This window comes from Apteryx mantelli, chromosome 9, assembly GCF_036417845.1.
Source record: "Apteryx mantelli isolate bAptMan1 chromosome 9, bAptMan1.hap1, whole genome shotgun sequence".
NCBI classification, from domain to species: Eukaryota; Metazoa; Chordata; class Aves; order Apterygiformes; family Apterygidae; genus Apteryx; species Apteryx mantelli.
Window position 1 is genome coordinate 12,878,132 of NC_089986.1, and position 20,246 is coordinate 12,898,377.

Sequence of the window (20,246 nt, forward strand, 5' to 3'; positions counted from 1 at the left end):
CTGCTGCTTTAAACAAACCAAAAAACAAAAAAAACCCTGTTGCATGTCTGCACACTGTCTGAAGCTGGCAACCACACAGATTTTAGCTGGTAATGAAAAAATAAGGACTTCAGAGCGTCATGTGCCAAGACAGAAACTCGCCATACTCAACATCTTATAGGCAATATTTCTCCCCCACATACAATTAATAGCAGCACTTCCACTGCTTATATACATACAGCTCCTGCCAGCATCTCTTTGCCAGGGTCCTTACTTGAAAACACAACCACAGTAGTTTATCAGGGTGTTCGCACTGATCCTGTAATAAAATGCTTGGATTACAGTGACTTCCTATTTGCAAGGCATGTCACAGCAATATGAAAACCAGTATATGATCGGACACATTAAGGTATCTGGTACTATAATCGGACCAAACCACTAAGTCAGACAGCGCTACTAAAAGCATCAGTTATTAATGTATTTTTCAAATGCAAGTGAGCTTATACAGTACCAGTGCAATAAGTGCTCATTTTTCAGAATACTAAGCTGGAAATGAGTGCAAGCTCTCTTTAAATTAGACTAATTTTCGGTATATTCTTCAGACATTTAATAATGATTGAATCATTAACAACCCCTTGAAGTATATCAGAACATTTATATAACCAATATATTGCCCAAGTGGTTATAACAGGAACAAGAAAGTATGAAACCTGTAATGTTTTATTAAAAAAAAAAAATTAACAGCTTCAGAATAGATCAAATGTAATAACTTCTCCAAAAAATACCAAAAGGTACAGTGTAAAGCATCTTCTCATTAAATACAAACTAGCATTTCTTGATGCATTGCATCAATGTTTTGCATCTATGTTGATGCAAAAGAATTTTTTTTGTTGCATCCTGGCACATGGAAAACGTATACACTGAAACAGGATGACTAACACCACATTATCTACTCAAATTCTAACAGTGGGATATTTTTTCCAAAAAAAGTCCTATTAGTAATTAAGAAAAAAACCTTAACACCATTACTTTTAGTTTGTTTTTGCTAAGGTATATTTTTCAACATTAAAAATAAGGTTTTAAGTACTATATAGTGTCAAGGATGCATTCTGACTTTAAAACTGCTATATAACAGAAAGCCCTTCTACTGTCAAATGCTCTTCAACATGTAAGTTCAGGGAAACAGCTAGTCAACTTGGAATTTGAGATAAAAATGCAAGGAAACCATCTTTGTAAGAAGTCGAATTTAAATTCTTCAAGAAAAATAAGAGTAATTGAAACCACTTTACACACCATAAACATTTGTGGACGCAGCCAGCCAACCATTCTTTTACCTGGCTGTACCTAAACACTCTTCTACAGCAATGTGATTTAAGTTCTTCACTTCCTGGATTGGAAGCAATTTCGTCAGCAAGTTAATTCTGAACATGTGCCTCATTTTTAGGGATGGTATAAATTCACAATAAGGAGCCCCAGTTGTCACCGTCCTTCAGATTCTGATGCATAAAACCAGGCATTAAGTAAGTAACTCTGTGCACCTACTTAATGCCTTACACATGCTGGCAGACTAAGGGCTTTATTCCAGCAACTCTTCCCCAGCTTCAGCCAACTTCAAGATGTCTGACCACTGTTGATCAGCTTCACATCTTACCTCTCTTTGGTATATACAAACAAGTGCCATTAAATTGCTTGCCTCTGGCCATTTCTGAGGGACAGAGAACACCCTCTGGGGCAAGATGAGAATCCTGTGTCTGGGAAGGTAAGGAACTCTACCATACCACTGACTTTCTTCTGAATTGTTGTATTTATTCCTACAAAATTATTCAAAAAATGTAAAGTTATTGCATTAAGTTTATGGAAAAAAAATTACAAAAAGAAATAGAAAGTAGAAGTTTAAGGAAAAAAAAGGAGACTGACATACTCCATTTGCAGAGGATGCTGATGAACTTCAGCTATTTGTAATATAAACTATGCCCATACTGCCTGTGAAGTATTCCTCCAGTGTGATCTGGACTACGTTTAAGGATAAGAGTAGAATAGTCTCCATCCCAATTACATATTTTGGGTCTCAGCTAACAGCTTTATTTGTGAAAATGAGGATGCAAAATATTTAGTCTCCAAGGAAGGGGGGAAAAAAAAAGAACATCAAAAGCATAAAGAATTACAACCAATGCTCCCATGAAAAATGCCGCTACATCACTACCAGAAGTATTCACAGACTGAGGCTCTGTGCCAAACTGCAGTCCAGAGGGAAGTTTACAGGCAGTCCCTAACATCCTAAAAATGGAATTGTAATGAAAACACTGACAGTCTTTACTATAGCAGGGGATCAAAGAACAGATACTGAGCACTCCTAAACAAAAAACAAACAAACAAAACCCCCCAAACTCTTATCCTCATGTTTGTATTCTGGTTGCAGGATGAACCAAAATCAGTGTTTGTCATCAGCTGGGCAACAAAATCTTTTTCAACCAGATCATGGTGTCACTCCAGCAGATTGGTTTCCCCACTTTTTCACCCCAGGGCATCATGTCTTTTACTGTTCAAAGTAAAAGTATAAAGACAGTTAGCTCTGCCACTATCTTAGCAAGAAGTCTGGAGAATTTCAGTGACGTATGCTGTATTCTTCTGCCCACTTTTATCTCAGTTTCTTAGACAGCTGGGATCAGTACTCAAGTCCATTTGACAGGTTAGCCCACGGTTACAAAACGGCTTCCTTTGTTCTGGGACAGCGCTGTTCTTTGTTCCTTCAGGATCCCAAAACGCTCGTTCAAAGTCATCCCTGTCTGGAAAATAAATTTATTTCACTACACACTTGAAATATGTTAGGTTAAATTAATCACAGTAATGGAGACAGAATAATTCTTTCCTCATTCTGTATCATCACCTGACTTCTTAAGTGCATGTCTAACTAAGATTAAAAAAAACAAAGGCCCTGATTTAATTTGGTGTCATCCTTTCCTACACGATTTAGAAATCAGAATGGAGTACATATCAACAGCTACACTTACTGAAATTCATTAAGAACGTATGGTACAAAGTTAAGACTGAAAGTGAACTCAGAAAACCATAAGAAAGTTAAACTGAGGACAGACTGAAAAAGGGAACTTTCACTAGACTCATTTCCAAGCATGGATTCCATGTAGCTTCAACAAATGCAGGTTTCTAACCACTTTAAACACAGGTTATTTTCCAGTCCATCCAGCTGAGGCAGCAGACTGGCATCTAGTTTGACATTTCAATTAATTAATTTATTTTTTTTTTTTACAATGTAATAGTAGACTATTTGCAACATACTATTTGTTTATGGAAGGAATAAATCCTGACTGACTTTCTGACCCCATGTTTTCTACAGAAGGCAGTAAGAAGCTGATTACAAGAACAGCCTGGTCTTGTGGCTGAGTTCTCCAGTGCCTAATTCTGTCACCCTGCCAGAATTTTTTTGGTGAGAGCACTAAGATCCTCTCTCCTGCACCCACTCACCTGTCTTCAGGAAACTCTTGAAAATTTATTCATCTCTCAAACCTTTAAACCATTATATTTGATTTTTTTTTTCCCTAGTTGCATAGCAAAAGTTGCTCTGTTGCAGCTGAAGAGTAACAAAATTCAGATGCCAGTGTTCCATGCAGGTTACATGAGTAAAAGAAGCTCATCCCTGAATTACACACACTTGCTGATTCAAGCAGCAGGAACATCAGAAGGCTTTTACAGATATTCAGCATTTTAAATCCCACTCAGAGCACATGGGCATGCAATACTTAAACCAGAGGAGCAGGAACAGTAAGTGTAGATATTTGCTTGAAGTTACATAACAAGTTAGCGGAAGAAATGCAAGTGGAAACAAGAAGTAGTTACTAGTTCCCTCTTTCTGTCACTAGTAGGAGTGAAGTGCCTGGTTCACCACCTTTATCTATCTTGGAACTACTCCACAGTTGAGGAAGGAATCTGCTTTTACCTGCTTTCCAACACTATTAATATCAAACTGCAAAGGAACCCCTTTGGGAATCTTCTTCTCTTCAGATTGGTCCCTCTTCATCAGAAATGGGGGCACAGGAGTACGAGTTAATCGTAATTTCTGGGAACTATGGAAGAACAACATTAAAACAGACATAGTGAATACAAGTTTTTAAGCAAGAAAGCCTTAGTGCTGACAGAATAACAATTTTGACTGTTAATTAGTCTGTGTTGTAAATACAAAAAAAGTAGATGCAGGTTTCCTACTACTAATTAAAAAAAATGTCTAATCTATAACACCATCATCAAACACAACAGTTCCTTCAACTTCAAAAACAAATAGAGCAATGCTTTCTTTAAAGACAATTCTAAAAATATCTTTATGAATCAGAAAGGCACTATTATCGTCACTCAGCAACTAGATGCTCATTCATTTTCATTCAAGTAGGGGAGGAAAACCACCATAACGTGGCCTGATTTGGAACAGGCAGATAAGGTGAAAAATCTACCAGCCCAACACAATTCAACTTTATGCCACATCAAGCTCCTCATTGGGAGGTCCCTTGTGAAAACGAATTGTGATGTTATTCAAACACAGCTCAGAAACACTCAAAAAGGGGCTAGTTTTAAAAGCTTTCACAAGAAGAACTCACCCTGAAGTCATCTGAAATAATATCTGCAAAGAAATTGCTAAATGGCTCAGGAACAGCGATTTCAGTTATGTTAAGAACATTTTAGAACTACTTTTATTACGCACATTGGATTTATGATTGCTCCTGGGTTGTCAATAGATACAGTCAGAATCCCTCCACTTGTGGTAGAAGTTCGCCATCTAGTTGGAAAACACAGAAATCACTTATCCCAAACAAAATTTCAGTAACACTTTTGCATCTTTAAATGTGTGTCCCAAATATTGGCCAATAAAGAATGTATAAGCTTTCATAATATGGGCCAGTACAAAGACTGCACACAAACAACCTGCATATGATAAGGTATGAGAGACTGGCTATTGACTTCGGTATCCTCTACATTATCTAAGCCTGTTCAGGTAAACCCTAGATCACATGCTGGCAAGATGTACCAATACTGCCGCATTGATCGAAGTGTTTATATTTTTTAAAACGTTCACTTTTGCTTGCCACAGATGCGGCCAAATTGGCCTTCACAGCACATCAAAGGTGACAGACGACAGTTCTGTGGCATATAGCTGCTTACTCAGCCTGTTGTGTTACCAGCAACCGAGTTTGAAAGAGCCCAGCAAGCAGAGAATGATATGAGAAGTGTATCGAGGAAGTATCATATGGCCTGTCTCACATATTTTTGAACTGCTTCATAGGTTCTATACATATATTAGACAGAATAGAAATTACATGAAGAGCTTAGGAGAGCGCCAACATTTGAATTTTTCTCCTAATCCACACAGTATTCACGAGCGGCAGCGACTAGTCTATCTAGCTCGCACCTTCTCCTTCATTCTTGTGAGCATCTTATGCAAACAAACGCATCTTGGTTAACTTAAAAGATGCTTTAGGAAACAACTGGGAAAAACAGGGAGAGGACCACTGCCATTCAGTTCAGATACCTACAGGCAAAAAAAATTCAGTTATCATAGCCAGCAGCAGAAGCTAGATCCAAAACTAAAGCAGTAGTACAAACAAGTAACTAAACGGAAGTTTGTCAAATGAAATACTTACTGACGAGTTCTCTTTACCGTCTGATTATCTAGATCGTCTACTGGCTGCACTTGGGCCTGCACCTGAAAGCATATCAATACAGACACTGGGTCTGAATACTGTTTCAACTCCCATTGCAGCAGTTGGAAATACAGCAGTTCAAAAACAGAAGTTTAGAGATGTTTGTACATTTTGTACAAACTGGGCTGTACTTTCAGAGGGACTTCAAAGATAACTATCCTATTATCTTCATAAGATATCAGAAGGAAGTAATTTTAAGAATACAAAATGATTTAGAAGTAATCATCAATTACAGTAACTTAAGCAATAAAGAGATGAAGGAGAGGGTCCATCTGCAGTCATAGGAAAGAAAAGAGGAAATCAAAGTAGGAATGAAAAAGATCACACATATATCCCTACAGATAGGCAACAGTAGAGAAGAAATAGAAGAAACAGAAGTGGTCAAAACAGAAAACAACTTAAGGACTGCCTCAGGAAACACACACTTTACCAAGATACACCAAAATCTTACCAGGACAGTAAGAAAAACATGGGCAGTTCCTAATCTGATCAATTTTAACATACAATAATATTCAATATGCCATTAAGTTCTACATCCTTTTTAAAGGAGTTTGGTTTTGTTATTCTCCTTCCTGATCCTGTCTGTAATTCCCAATTCTGCAATCTATGTGGATGGAAGGTGGCAGCTATATACAGTCACAATGATGGCAGATGCAGAATGAGGCACAAATGAAAACCAAGAGAGCACGACTACCATTCAATACATGCTCTCCTATTTACTTCATCTGACTCAAAGGAACTAAAAACATTTACATGCAGATAAGGTGGACATAATCAGAATTCTAAAATATATTTATGTTCCATCCTTCACATGAAAGCAAATTCAGAAAGCAATGTGCAGTCTTCAAGCATTTACTTGTAAGAGGAAAAAGTAATAGCTTGCAACTATTCTCAAACTCTCAGACAAGTTCCATGCCCCTCAGAATAATTCAGTTACACTGGAATAGGAAGCAAGACTAAAGTGTTACAATAACTGAAGAGAACAAGTATATTTCCCCAGAAAAACATATGCCTAATTTACAGGTCACTTGAAGTTTCTCCTCAGATCTGATATTTGAAGTTGTTTCATTAATGGCAGTTGCATTATGTAGGTTAGCTTAGAATCTGTGACACAACTTTGGTTTAAGTAATTTTATTACCTTCAGGCCCCTTCTAAACAGGAAAGTTGCTTGACGAGTGTCTTTCTGTTGATTTAGTTTGTTTCCAATTCTGGCAAAAGTGGATTGTATGTTATTCCTGTAATATTTATAAAATATAGTTATTATAGGCTCCCATAAGTAACATTTAAAAAAAAGACCACTATGAAAGTCAAGAAACTGCCCAACACATCTCTAAGGACATTGCAATGCTACCTCTTTGAGACCAGACATTCCAGTTGCAATAAGCTTCTCATCTACTAGGAATAAAACACATTTAGTCATGACTACAATTCATCTCGAACGGAGAAATCACTTCTGTTACACAGAGATCTAGGATTCCTATGTGTATGTCACAGAACAGTAAAGTCACTAATTCTGCTTTTTTACTTTGCTCAATATCTTCCAGTACTTTAAAGATTGCTAATTGAATGGAAAAAGGGGGGGGAAAAAAAAAAAAAAAAAGGAGTATCAGGATTCAGAACAGAATTTTCTGCCTAAACATATTACAATTTGAGCTGGTATTAAAAAGTTGAGAGTTGTTCACTATGCCTCTGCAGAGCATCCTGCCTAGCATACCAGCCCAATCCATTTTAGCTGCGCTGTGGCCTCTAAGAGAAACAGCCTAACGGTGTAAACAGAATACGATTAACATCCTTCCCCCAAAGAACCAAAGCTAATAGTTAAGCTATTACAGTTCACTTGTCAAAACCATTTCCAGTGAGATTCTTAGCTGTTAACCCCTAGCCCAGATTACGGACGATGGACTGAATGAGAACTATGAACAAGTTTCATTTCCAATTTCCACAAAACAGTCACACAGTGAATATTTTCATCATGGAAAGCAGTTTAGTTGCAGTGTAACAGACAGGTTAATTCTGGTACAAATAAAACATGCAATGGCTTCCATGAAACTGAAGATGGCACCAGCTTCCACAAAGGTATTTTGTTTAGAAATTAAATCATGGTTGTCACTTGAAAGCTATAGAAATCCATAAGTTGGCCATTTTCATATAGACTGTCTATGCTTTAAATGAAGGCAGAGTACTAGTTCTTCCACAAATAAAGGTACTTCCTGAGTACTCTACACAATGATAAATACCTGGCTTTGTATCTGAGACCATGTTTCTCCCAAGCTCAGCTTTCAAACTTGTCAAGATTATCAGCGTATGAAGTATTACCCTATTACTACTACCAGTACCTGTCATCTTTTCATGGAGTCGGTCCTGTCAGAAACAAAACTCACTACAGAAAGTTATTAAGAGTTTAGAAAGGAGACTCGGATATTTTACCTTCTGTTTAGTGGGACAGGCCTCCTGAGGGCTGGTGCTTGTTTTCTCTGCATTTCAGATTGTCTCTGCAGGGTCGTTTTCTTTTTCAAAACTGGATAATTCCGCTGTGCATTCTTAAACAAAAAAGATATATTGCATACATGTGTAATGTATACACACACAAAAAATAGAACTGGGAACCATATGGCTATAACCTGAATATACATTTACTTTTATTGGGTCCCTTTCTATTTTAAGGAAAAAAAAAAAGTAGAAATACTTCATGAAATAGGTAATAAACAGACTAATTAGAGTCACTCCAATTCAGTATTTCCCTCCTGTAAAAAATAATTGTGTGTGCTTAAACCTGTTTGTTCAAAATCATATGAGAAATTCAAAAGTTTGAGTTTTGTTGTGTTTTCCTGAAGATATTACAAGCAGCTCTAGAAGGCTTAAAAACCATCTTTGCTGTTTCAAGCTTTTCCAGATTTCATGGCATTGAAACTTTTTCTTCAGTTTTGATTTTTAAACTGCATATAGAATGTTTGTTTTTGCCTACCTATCACAACCCACTATAGTTTAAAAATGGTCTACACTTTCACAAATTATATATTCCCCTCATTATCAGGCCAAAAAAAGCAGAGTTTAGTGGCTACTTTTTCATTACTTTATTTCCCTACATATAACTGACAATATAGATGCTCCACACACCTTTCAAATTATTCTTCTTCACAAATAAACCCAAAGCAATCTAAACTCTACAATACTTGATTAGATGGAGCAGGCAACAATGCACTGGAGGGTGGCAGAGGGAGCCTGTTGAAAGAGGCATTTTTAGAAGAGGTACATGCTTAACACCTGCATGTCTGCTGCATCATTGGTTTGGCATAAAGCAACGTAAAAGACAAAAAAAAATTCCAATCTGTGAGCCTGTGAGCTTTACTTGTAGAAATAAAGCAAATACCTCCAAGTACCCCTTGCACAGAAAATACTCCTGCACTAGGATTTTCCCGATTTGCAATCCAATTAAGTGTTCAAACACCTTCAAGTAGTTTTAAGTATACTCAGGCCTGGTCATTAGCCATCCTCCACAAAACAAACAAGAACTCAGGCAACACCTGTCATCACTGATTTAATAAAAGGTTGTACCAGATGCCTATGCATCATTATAGAACCAGCATATTAGAATATTTTTAAGTAGCACTGTTCTGAAGCATGTGTTCCATATTTTTAATCTGTCCATACTTTTAGCAAACTCAGGGTTACACCTAATGTAGACAATTATATGAACCATTAAAATTGCACTGATTACCTTCTCACTTAGTGGCTGTCTGTTCAGAGGACTAATTCCTTTGCGTGAACCCATCGCTTTCTTGGCTGCCAAGCCGGTTATAACTCCGTAAGAACGCTTCTTCCCTGCTACCTTCTTTCTGCGTCCCAAACGATTTTTACCGTAACCTGCAATAAGGATAAAGAGTTCAACAACTCTTACTGAAGGAAAAAGGTTATTGCTTTAAGACAGTATGCAGACAATTCAAGTTACCTGGCTGCACCCTTTACGCCTTAAAGAAGAAGCTATTACTACATTTGCAAAAATTTGGTCATTTAGTTAATTTAGCAGGTCTGGCCCTAAACCTAGCACAACAACAATCAGCTTCCCACACAGATCACAGTTTTGCTCCACTTCACTACATTAATTTCTGCTGAAAATTTGTTATTATTTGGCATTTGTGTAGGGACAATTTAGAACCCATTCTGTCATAGAAAACCATCACAAAAATCCCAAATGGCCCCTAATCAAGTGCTTAATAATAATAATAAAATAAAATGATCCAGCTCCCCAGCCATCCAGCAAACTTTAAATTACCAGCTTAAAAAAGCAAAACAAAACAAAAAAACCCTGACTTCCATGCTTATTTATTTAGATCAGTGGTTTCCAAGACTTGGCTTAAGAAAAAAGAACATAGCAAGTGGCCCACAAAACCATATTAAGAAGAATACAACTTACATCACAATTACAGTGTTTTCAATTAGAAGTTTGCATGGTGGTCTGGAAGAAACTGAGAACTGACAGTAGTCTTTGAACATAAAATGTTTGCGAACCCATGGTCTGTAGTATTAACATCTCAAATTTTTAGTTACAAGAGTTTGGTTAACCCTGTCCGGAGCCATTTAGCTTCACGCTATGAAAGTAGACCGTGCTTCAGTTTTTCCCCAGAATATCACACCCCCCAGAACCTCAGATTTCAGGTTAAATTTGAGAATAAGATAACAGCTCTATAGCAAGAGAGACACACATCTAGCGTTGACATATCTGATTTATAGCACTGATGATAAATCTGTGCTGCTTTATGAGACAGGAGCCATGATATCAGGTAATTCATTGATGAGAACCTAGCCTGAGTAAATTTGCAGTTGAGGCACTGCTATGGGACTGTCAGCAAATGCTCTTCTTTCAGAGTCGAAAAGCTGAGAAACAGAGTTATTTTGGCTGCAAGGGAGCTCAGAAGCTCTCTGGACCAACCTCTGCTCAAAGCGACGATTTCAAAGTCAGCTCAGACTGCCCAGAGTTTTTCCCTGTTGCATTATGCATATCACCAAGGACAACTTTTATTTAAATGAACAATGTTCTCCTCCCTGTTTCTCCCCCAAAAGTTTAAGAAACTTCCAGCTCAATCTCCTCTGCCTTTCTAAAGGGTTTGGCAGCCATTTCTAAAACCAGAGAGAACTGAATGCTGCTGAACATTTGTGGTTTCTGCAGCTGACTACAAACAACAGAGGAGTTGCCACCTATCAGAGTAACTTCAGTGGCAATGGAACAGCAATAAATCTGTTAGTCATAAACAAGTAATAACCAAAATGCTCAGAAGAACTATTTGATGATATCTTTTGCTCAAGGTGAAATTAAAGGGTTTGCTTTCAACGGGAGGAAGTGTGCAGAGCTGTATAGCAGGGAGTAGTTAAAGCTATTCACAATGTTTTAACATGTCACAGATTTGGCAATTTTGCAAAAAACATTTGCCTTTTCCTAGAACAAAGGCAGTCAGCGAGGGAGAATTTCAAAAAATGAAAGTAACAGTCAACACAATTGTATTTAGAATTTTATATTTGCAGCTCAAATTCCCTCTAATAGTCTAAATATTAGGCTATATATACTTTAACATTTGCTTCTTTTGGGCCCCCTATGTCATGAACAACTGCACTGACAATCACAATTGTAAAAAGACACTTACATATTTGATTATCTACTACTTAAAATCACTTACTCTTTCATCTCCACAAATATTCTTACACTTAGGCTGAGGAACCTCAAACATCTTCCTCAACTGTCACCAATTTACAAAAGATGCACGAATTAAGTAACATTTCCATGATTGCCTGTATAAAAAGTAAGACTTTTCTGGAGCCCTGAGCTACAAGACATTCCATTGCTCCCAAAAGTCATTTGTATATAGGATGCTGAACAAGGACTACTGCTAGAACAAATAGTAAGCAATAATAAAGATAAAATGGGGATTACTGTGAATACACCAGCATTTTAGGAAGACGTGCATTTTGATACTAAAGAAAAAAAAATTGCATATGTTAGCTTAAACACCTCATTAATTTGGACTGAAGTGGTAAGCTTTTTGATTAGACAGTATTTTTCCATATTTTTTATCATCCAGTACTGAAAAAGTACTTTTTAAAATTAAACATAGAGCAAAAGCAGTCGTTACTTCAGCAAGTGCTAGTTGTATTGGACTAACACCTGAGAATCATTTTAGAATGTGAATCCTGTTTACTGCAAAAGCTGAGAGTTACTCAGAGAATCTAGAGTAAGTTGTTACTATGCACTCTTCCCCTCATCACCCCTCCTTTAGTGTTTTTTCCCCACTTTTCTACTCCACTGCATAAGCATGGGTTTAAGAAATCCGACATGGTACTTCCTTTGCAGCCCAAGGTCTTAACCAGAATAGCTGATTCAGACACTCTGGATTATCCCTTCATATATCCCAGAGGCAGCACTACAGTCTGCAGTAACAGCTATTTTTGAGAAGCCTACTAGGAAAATTTTACCTAGCAAATATGGATATGCTGGCTCTTTTGCACAAAGCTCTGAGGACTGGCAAGGCCTCCTTGTTTCCTGATCTACAGGGTTTGACGTCAGCACTCTTTCTATACATCTCTGAGGGGGCACAGAGTATCAACACAGTTTCCCAAATTAAAATAAAAAATTGGAGTGAAAGTCAATCCTTCCTTGAAGGAGAAGAGTCCAAAGATCTAAGCTCCCTGTTAGCCAAACATATCAATGCTGTTCTCACACTGAATCAGATACAAGCCAAATATAAACGGATCACAAAGAACAGAATTACAGTCAAAACTGTATATGGCACTATTTGAAAGACACCTGAACTGACCATGTCAATCCATACATTTTCACTAGGTTACATTTCAGCTCACAAAATTATTGTACAGCCCACATTATGTTCGGCATACATACCTTTCTGCTGCTGGATTCCCCACTTGGAGCCTGGTGTCCTGAACTGCCGAGTTCGATTCTGCTGAAGCCCCCTTTTCATTTTGGGGGAATACTGCTTTCGCTCTTCTTTTTTATTCAGTTTGATTATATCATCTGTAAGGGAGAGGAAAAAAGAAAAAAAAAAAGGACTCGATACTCTGCAGATATATTCCAGTTCTAAAGAAAAAACCCTAGCAGCTTGGAGTCGGCTGAAACAGACCAGTTAATCTTGCAAAGCCAGCACATACAAGTTAAGGCTCCAGAAATATCATCTCTATAAAACATCCAGACCCCATGAGTCTTATAGTACTTATTTTATAATGCAGTGCCCCAGCAGAAAGACAAGCTGTTATATTCATTCAAAATATTCAAGATGCTTGAAATCTCGTGTCATTTAGTCCAGCATTAAATTTTAAATCTAATGACTGTTAGTTTTTGTATACTACCTTTAAAGAAAAGGTAGCCCCCTCTCACTCCCACTTTCCAAAGTCCAGACAAAATGTCTGTTCAAGTCTCAGTTCTTTCATCCGAAGGTACTAAAGAAAGTCATGCAGAGAGAACTCGGGCAATCAGTTATCTTCACAAGCTCACTGAGGTCCAGATCATTAGGAAGAAAAGCAAGCAAGACCTCGCTCCCTGAGGGATCTGCAAACCAAACCAATCATCTTACCTATTATCCTGGAAAACAATGTGGAACAAATTATTAATCAGTTTGAGAATATGTACAAAACAATAAACCGATGAAAAGTAAACAGCAGGTTTGTCACAAACAAATGAAGTCATACCAGTTTTATTTCCTCCACTGATCAGGCGGGTGGCTCAGGAGATAAGACTTAAAGCAATGTTGTAGTATGCTTTTATTTGAATGTTAGCTAGCTTATAAAAACAGCATAAAAGAAAATGTCAAATTATACTTCATTGCATCTAGATCATGGAAGCACAACAGATACAAATATCATGTTGCAACAGAGAGCTACCACAGATACATGGACATCACTTTTTGACTCAGAGAGAGACTGGAAGAGAGCTACTATATTTAACAGAGTTCAGATGGACTCGGATAGGATAGAACAAAGAAAATGAAAATGAAAAAAAGTCCACGAAATATTATCAAATGTTTTGCATCCCACTGAAGTAATGCTAGGAGGAAATCAGCTTACTTTGCTGCAAAAATGATTGAGTATTAGGAAAAAAATCTTTAGGGCAAGGAATACAGACACAGGTCACTCAGGGTTTGATGTCTATAGAATCTTCTTTACCAAGGGGATCATCCCTGGTCCAGGGATTCCCAAGCTTTCCTTTTCATACAACAAAGGAAACCCAAGACACTTCAGAATGGTCTGCGGTTCAAAAACAGTAGAAACTATCACTGACAACAGCGGTCCTCAGCCACCAGCGTTGCTTGAACTTAACACCACTAATAAAGTGACACTGAGCAAAAAAAAATAAAACTTCTCAACCTTTTAGGGTGGAATGTGTAATTCTGCTTAATGGGTACTTCCACTCCGATGTACCTGTGATACGAAACACTACGTTCCTAGAGCATGGATCCTGGTTTCATAGATCATCTGTTCCTGCTTAAGTCCAATTCTTGCAAAATGATAACTTGTTGCTATATAGAAGGTTGCAAGTTTTTACACAAACGAACTTAAGATGCAGCCATTCTCTTATTTTGGGAAATGAAAGATAACTGGGACATTCTATGTTTGTTAGATGAGATAGCCTGAAGCATTCTCCTATCTTGCCTGAGATCAGAGATTATTCTACTGTTCTAACTGTAGTTTTAATCTAGAAATATTATCAAGTTGGAAGCTTAGCCTCAGATGAGTTGTACCATAATATGTTAGCAACAAAAATAGCTTTAATCTGTGTTAATACATGACCAAATACTCAATATTAAGATCTAGATCTTAGGATTCCCCAGATCATTATGTCAGCTTTATTGATATCATGACAGATGTGGGATTGCATCTAATCTTTGCTTACTCCAAATCACACAGCAGAGAGCATGGCGTTGACTTGGGAACAGCAGGCATGTAGGACATCGTTTTCATGCAAATTACTCTTCAACTAAACAAGTTAAGGGACACCCACACCCACAACAGCTTCTTAAATAAAGCGTCATCCATGACACTGCAAGTTCTTTCCAATCTAGTATTAGACAATGTCCAGAAACCTGCTTGTGACTTACTCAAAGGAATATGACTAAAAAAAACATTAGAATATATGAAGATATAACTAACTACTCAGAATCAATGATTCTTAGTCTTGGTAACCTTGGAAACACACTGATTCAGCATGTTATACTATAAATAAAAATAGATTCATATGAAAACAATAATGCTACTCCATATTCAGAAAAACTCTGCACATCATCTCCCAAGCTACGTCCACTATCAAAGCAAAAAACTCTGTTGGACCATCAACAAACGAAAAATCTGTTTATTTTAAGCTGAGCCGCAAAGGCCGAGTCTACACCAACTCTGCAATTCAAATCACAAATCCACTTTTTGAAGCAAGCTTCCTGATAATACCCACCTATCATGCTTTGGTAGCATCATGGAGCATACAAACCCAATTCTTTCCGGATACAACTAAATTGGAAGACGCGCTCCTGGAACATGCCGAATGTGCTCCCAAACGTTATGGGGGCCAGGGCAGAGGACCAGAGCAGAGCTGGTCTGAGGTACCCCAGAGATGTATACGGTACGGATGTCAGGCTCTCAGATACCACCGAGAGGCAGCTCTACAGATCTTTTATGGGGCTGTGCAACTTCCTAATGCAAACAACCAACCGGAGGGTGGGGAGAAGACTTTATTCCATTTTCACATCTCCGCAAGAAAAAAAGATGTGCGAACACGCACACACTCTCCATTAGAAAGACACTCCACAAGGGAAAGCTGGGGGTCGTCTTTACCAGATTTCCACAGGGAGCTACTAGGTACAGATAAAATCGCGCTTAATTTGACCGAGAAACTATTTCAGCGGTGTCACAGAAGAGACTTGCCGTCACCCACCTCGAAACCCGGCGAGAAGGGAGAGGAAAGGGCGGCGGAGCTGCGCCCTCCCCACCCCTGCGCCAGGCAGGCCCGGAGGCTCCCCAGGGCCGGGGCCTGCTCCGGACACCCGGCGGAACAAAGGGACCCACCCGCGGAAGCGAGCCCGGCCCGCGAGCCCCGGCACCGGGCGCCCAGGGCCCGGCCCGCCTCCCGCAGGCCCCGTCGGGGATCGCGCCCTGCTCGCACTCCGCCTCCCCCCCGCCGCGCTCCGGAGATGGTAGAGCCCTGCCCCCTCCCCCGCCTCACTTGGCGCAGCCCGCCCCCCCTATATTCCCCCGTTGGTTCCGCCCGCGCTGCAGCCCGGCAAACCCCGGTTGGTTCGTTTCGGACCGCGCTCCCCCCTCCCCCCCCGGCGCTGGTACTTGGTTCAGCCCGCACCCCTCCACTGCCTCCCCCAGGGCGCCAGGCCCGAGGCGCTCCCCTCACCGAGAGACATGTCGATCTTCTCCAGGCTGTCACTGCTGCCGTTCCGGGCCCCTGCCGCAGCCGGGGAGCCCGAAAGCGGCTTCGCAGCCCCGAACCCACTCATGGCTTCCCGGAGGACCACCACCACCTCCCCTCACCGCCTCAGCCAACAGCGAGCGAGCAGTGCGCATGCGCAGGGTGCGGCGGCGCATGCGCCGCAACCCTCCGCCTCCCCCGCCACGGGCAGCGCTAGGGCGCCCCCTCCCCCACTTCGCCCCTCCCCCCTGCGTCTCCCGCGCATGCGCAGCAGCCCTCCACCAGCCCTGGAAGCGGGCGCCTGCGCCAAGGAGAGGAGCTGCCTCCGCTGCCACCCCCTGCCGCGCGGGAGGCGGTGCGCCGCCCCCTGCCGGCCGGGAGGAGAAGGTACAGCGCGGCGGGGGGCCGTCCCGCGCCCCCGCCCCCGCGGCCCCCCCTTCCCCCCTTCAGCCTCGGCCGCCGGGCTGCGGGCCGCCCGCGGGGCCTGCCGCCGCCGCCGCCGCCGGCCCCGCTGCCCCGGGGAGGGCGGCCCTGTGGTGGTGGGCACGGCGAGGGGCGCGAGGGCACGCGCGAGGGGCGCGGTGCCGCTGCCGGCGGTTCACGGTGGTTGGGGCACGTGGCGGTTTCCTCTCGCCACGGGGCGCGAAGGCAGGCGCTGGCCGCGGAGAGGAGCGGGACGCGAGGGGCCTTTGCCTGCACTGCCAATGCAGTTAAGACAAATAGCCCCTTCTGCAAACTGCGATACTAATGCAGTCGAGTTTCTTACGGGTTTATGTCTTCAAACAGCAGGATTCAAAAATATTATGCAGTAGGCTTAAAACTAGCACTTAAAAATGAAACAGTAAGATGGTTTATTGACTTTTTATCCTTTTTGGGCTCTTTTCAGAGTTGTTACGTTCTCCAGCTGTTTTGCAGAATCGCATGATTCAGAAATTCAGATGAAAATAGGAACAGCTTGTCTTTTGAACAAGAAAACTAGTGAAGCCTGTTTTTTTCTGTTCATGTGCATTCTTTGGGGCTGTGTGCATTGCTGATAGGTCAGCAGTACACAAACACCAACAAGTGAGCTGTGTGCTGCTAAATGAGTTGTATCAGGGCTGGAATCTCTCTCCATTTGGTGGCACTTCTTTCCTCCATCCAGCTACTCTTTATTAAACTTAAGCGATTGTAATTATCTCTGAAATCTCTACATCTTGCTCAATTTTGGTTGAAATTGGTCAATGAGTTCAAAAGATACTAAGGGAAGGAACAGATGGGCAGGCAGTGTGATCATGTAAGCCAGATTTCCTTCATAAGCCAGGCAATAAATGCCGAAAGGAAAATCCTTATCCACTTCCCCTATTCACAGTGGTCATCTTGTACTACTGTCCACATCTCCCGCTGTTTTCTCCAGGAGCTGTGTTGAGGCTGCCATTCAAAAGCTGCCTTCCCTTGCCCCCAGTGTTCAGCAGGGTTTCCACCATGACCAAAGGATAACTTGTTTAGGGTTTGACTGACTGCATCGAGAGAGGGAGAGGTGCCATACAGAGAGGTGCCCTGCTGCAAACACCCTTGGGCAAGAATAAATATTCATATAGCCTTACGGACAACCTTCTCCTTGCATTATGGATGTTCTCATGTTTCATTAAATTGGCTACATACCCCATATGCTCATTCTCTAAAATAAATATTCCCTAGCAAATATCTCTGTGACAAATGCAACATCCTAAGTACCCAATGCATAGCTAAATCTCATGTATGCACTCTCTGGCACAGTGCTATCTTGTGTTGCATCTAAATACTACACACTCCTTTGCCTCTTAACTGCAGAATTCGAGATCTTTCTAGAAGTATAATCATGAAAAGCAAGAATCACAGGAGGAGCTGAGGCTTTCTGGTTTCTGGTCTGTACTGTAGGACAGATCAGTAACAAGGCTTTGTACTAACCATTTACACTCTTTATGCATCTCTCCCCTTTTAAAATAAGGCAAATAAAATGATTCTGGATGTTTCTCTGGCTGCTTTCTACTGGATAGAAGAGATTGGCTCAATTAATGACATAGGACATCTTGAACTTGTGATAGATTTTCTCTTCATCCAAGCAAGAGAAGCCTGTGATGAGTGCAGGATGCTGTGAGCTCTAACCTCACTTTCTTCTCTGTAGTCTCCATGTGCAGCATAATTTCAAACACTTGGTCTTGGGGTCACAGATTTGAAATTTATGTGTTTTCCTCTGGATACTGATATAAGCAGGACTTGAGGTTTTCAAAGGTTATATTTCTAAAGGGAAGATGCTACTACAAAGTTACCAATAAATACCAATATTAGAGGTGTCAAAATCAAATGTCACATTTTTTGTAAAATTTTAAACCACGTATCTGTGACGCTGTGGGGTGCAGCTCCATCTGGTGACTGTGTCACACTGATAAACAAATGCTCTGTTTAACCAACAACAAATATGCTAGCTGTAAAGGTGACAGATGCTGCCTGCCCTTATGACAGGCGGAAGACAAACAAAATGCAGATTGTACCACATCAGTTGGTGGCATTTCTTATCAAAACAGGATACCAGCAGTCCATTGCTCAGCACAACAGAAAATCAAGGAAAGGTTCTGTTCCTGAAGAGTATTTGTTTCTTCAGAGCCTCAAATGGCCAAAATAATGTAGGGGTCATGTAGGCTGCAAAGCAGACAGCAGCTCTTGTATTTCTGTCTAGCTGTCAGGAACATGACAGCTTCTAGCCAAGTGACAACGGCTCCATGTGGCACTGAACTACAAAGGACTAGTACTTTAACCATATGCAAAACTTGGTTCTGTCCCAGACTGTTTTTTGGTCTCGCCCAACCATGTTCCAGCTCTCAATGTCTGTGAGAATACAGTCATGTTTATTCTCTTATTAGTAGAGTTGTGTGTCAACACATTGGTATATTTGAATAATTTTGTATCTCTTTTTTATTCACTTCAGTCTGCACAGCTAACACCTTTTTCACTTACTGTAATGTTAATGCAGTCCTGCTGAGTTTGTATCCTGCCGCAGGGAGACAGTATGTCTGAAGCTTCCTCAGGCTGTAGTATGTGTTGGAGCTGGCTCTTTTCCTTCCCAGTCTCTTCTTGAGCACTTATTGTCCCCTCAGAAATGAGACACCGGGGCTTGGCTGTCCAGTAATCCCTCTTGTTATGGTACATTGTGGAGGATTTACACACTAGGTGTTACCTGTTAAACATCATGGTTGAAATTCTCTGGAGGAGCTGTTACAATTACCAAGCAGAAACCACACCCAAAGGATCAGGTACTAAATGCACTCATAGATTTAAAGCCAGAGGGGGCTATCTAGTCCAATCTGAAGGTTACAGGCCATGGAATATCACACCTGCATTGATCCCCAAAATACCTGATTTGTTAAAGTGCAACTTCCAAAGGAGGTCTCTGCTTCCCTTGGGTGTTTTTTCCAAGACACAGATACAGCCTCTATTAGAAATAGTACCTTATTCCTAACTTGGAATTGTCTAGTATCCACCAATGACTGCCAGTTCTGCCTTCTCCATGAAGCTCTTTTTATATGGAAAGAAATTACACTGGGTCAATACCTGACTTGATGTCACCCAGTATTCCCCAAACAGAACCTGGTCTGCAAGGCTCCAAATTCCACTATTGTTTAGCAAAAAGATCTGCTCTCCTACACTTAAATTTGTTGTCCTCTATTGGCACTCCTTAAATTTTACACTGCAGTATAAATTGGGGGATTATTCTTCAGTTTAGTTCCAGCTCAGTCATAAGCTAATAGATGTGTGCATGGCTATAGGTTCTGTATGGTCAGACTTATTTTTGATGGAATGATTTTTTTACATGATATGTAAATTGTCAGAGGCTTTGACAATAGTTAAATATTATCCATGTTAAATAATGTATATTAGTAATGTGTGCAAAATAACATAATGAAGCAGGGGAGAATGGAGATTTTTCTGAAGAGGTTTTAAATGAAATTAAAAAATCCCTATTTAGTGAAATCCAGGCTACTTCTGACATGTAGAACTAGAAGAATTTTGTGATTCCTGATTTAGGAATTATATTAGACTTGTCAAATTTGCATGCTCAGTTTCACCAGGAGCGATCATTTAACAATGATCTTACAATACAGTTTCGACGAGTTGGTTTTCTCCAGAACTTTAA

At 40.5% G+C, this 20,246-nt stretch overlaps 1 protein-coding gene across 1 annotated transcript; it reads right to left on the reverse strand.

Moving 5' to 3' along the window:
• Positions 1-681: 681 nt before the first annotated feature.
• FYTTD1 (forty-two-three domain containing 1) lies at positions 682-16,257 on the reverse strand. The gene is made up of 9 exons (XM_013959509.2): positions 16,082-16,257; positions 12,578-12,709; positions 9,407-9,552; positions 8,116-8,228; positions 6,827-6,923; positions 5,628-5,689; positions 4,691-4,765; positions 3,935-4,061; positions 682-2,765 (listed from the first exon to the last, which is right to left on the reverse strand). The coding sequence occupies exons 1-9, from the start codon at positions 16,182-16,184 to the stop codon at positions 2,670-2,672; spliced, it is 951 nt and encodes a 316-aa protein (XP_013814963.1). The 5' UTR covers positions 16,185-16,257; the 3' UTR covers positions 682-2,669.
• Positions 16,258-20,246: the final 3,989 nt, after the last annotated feature.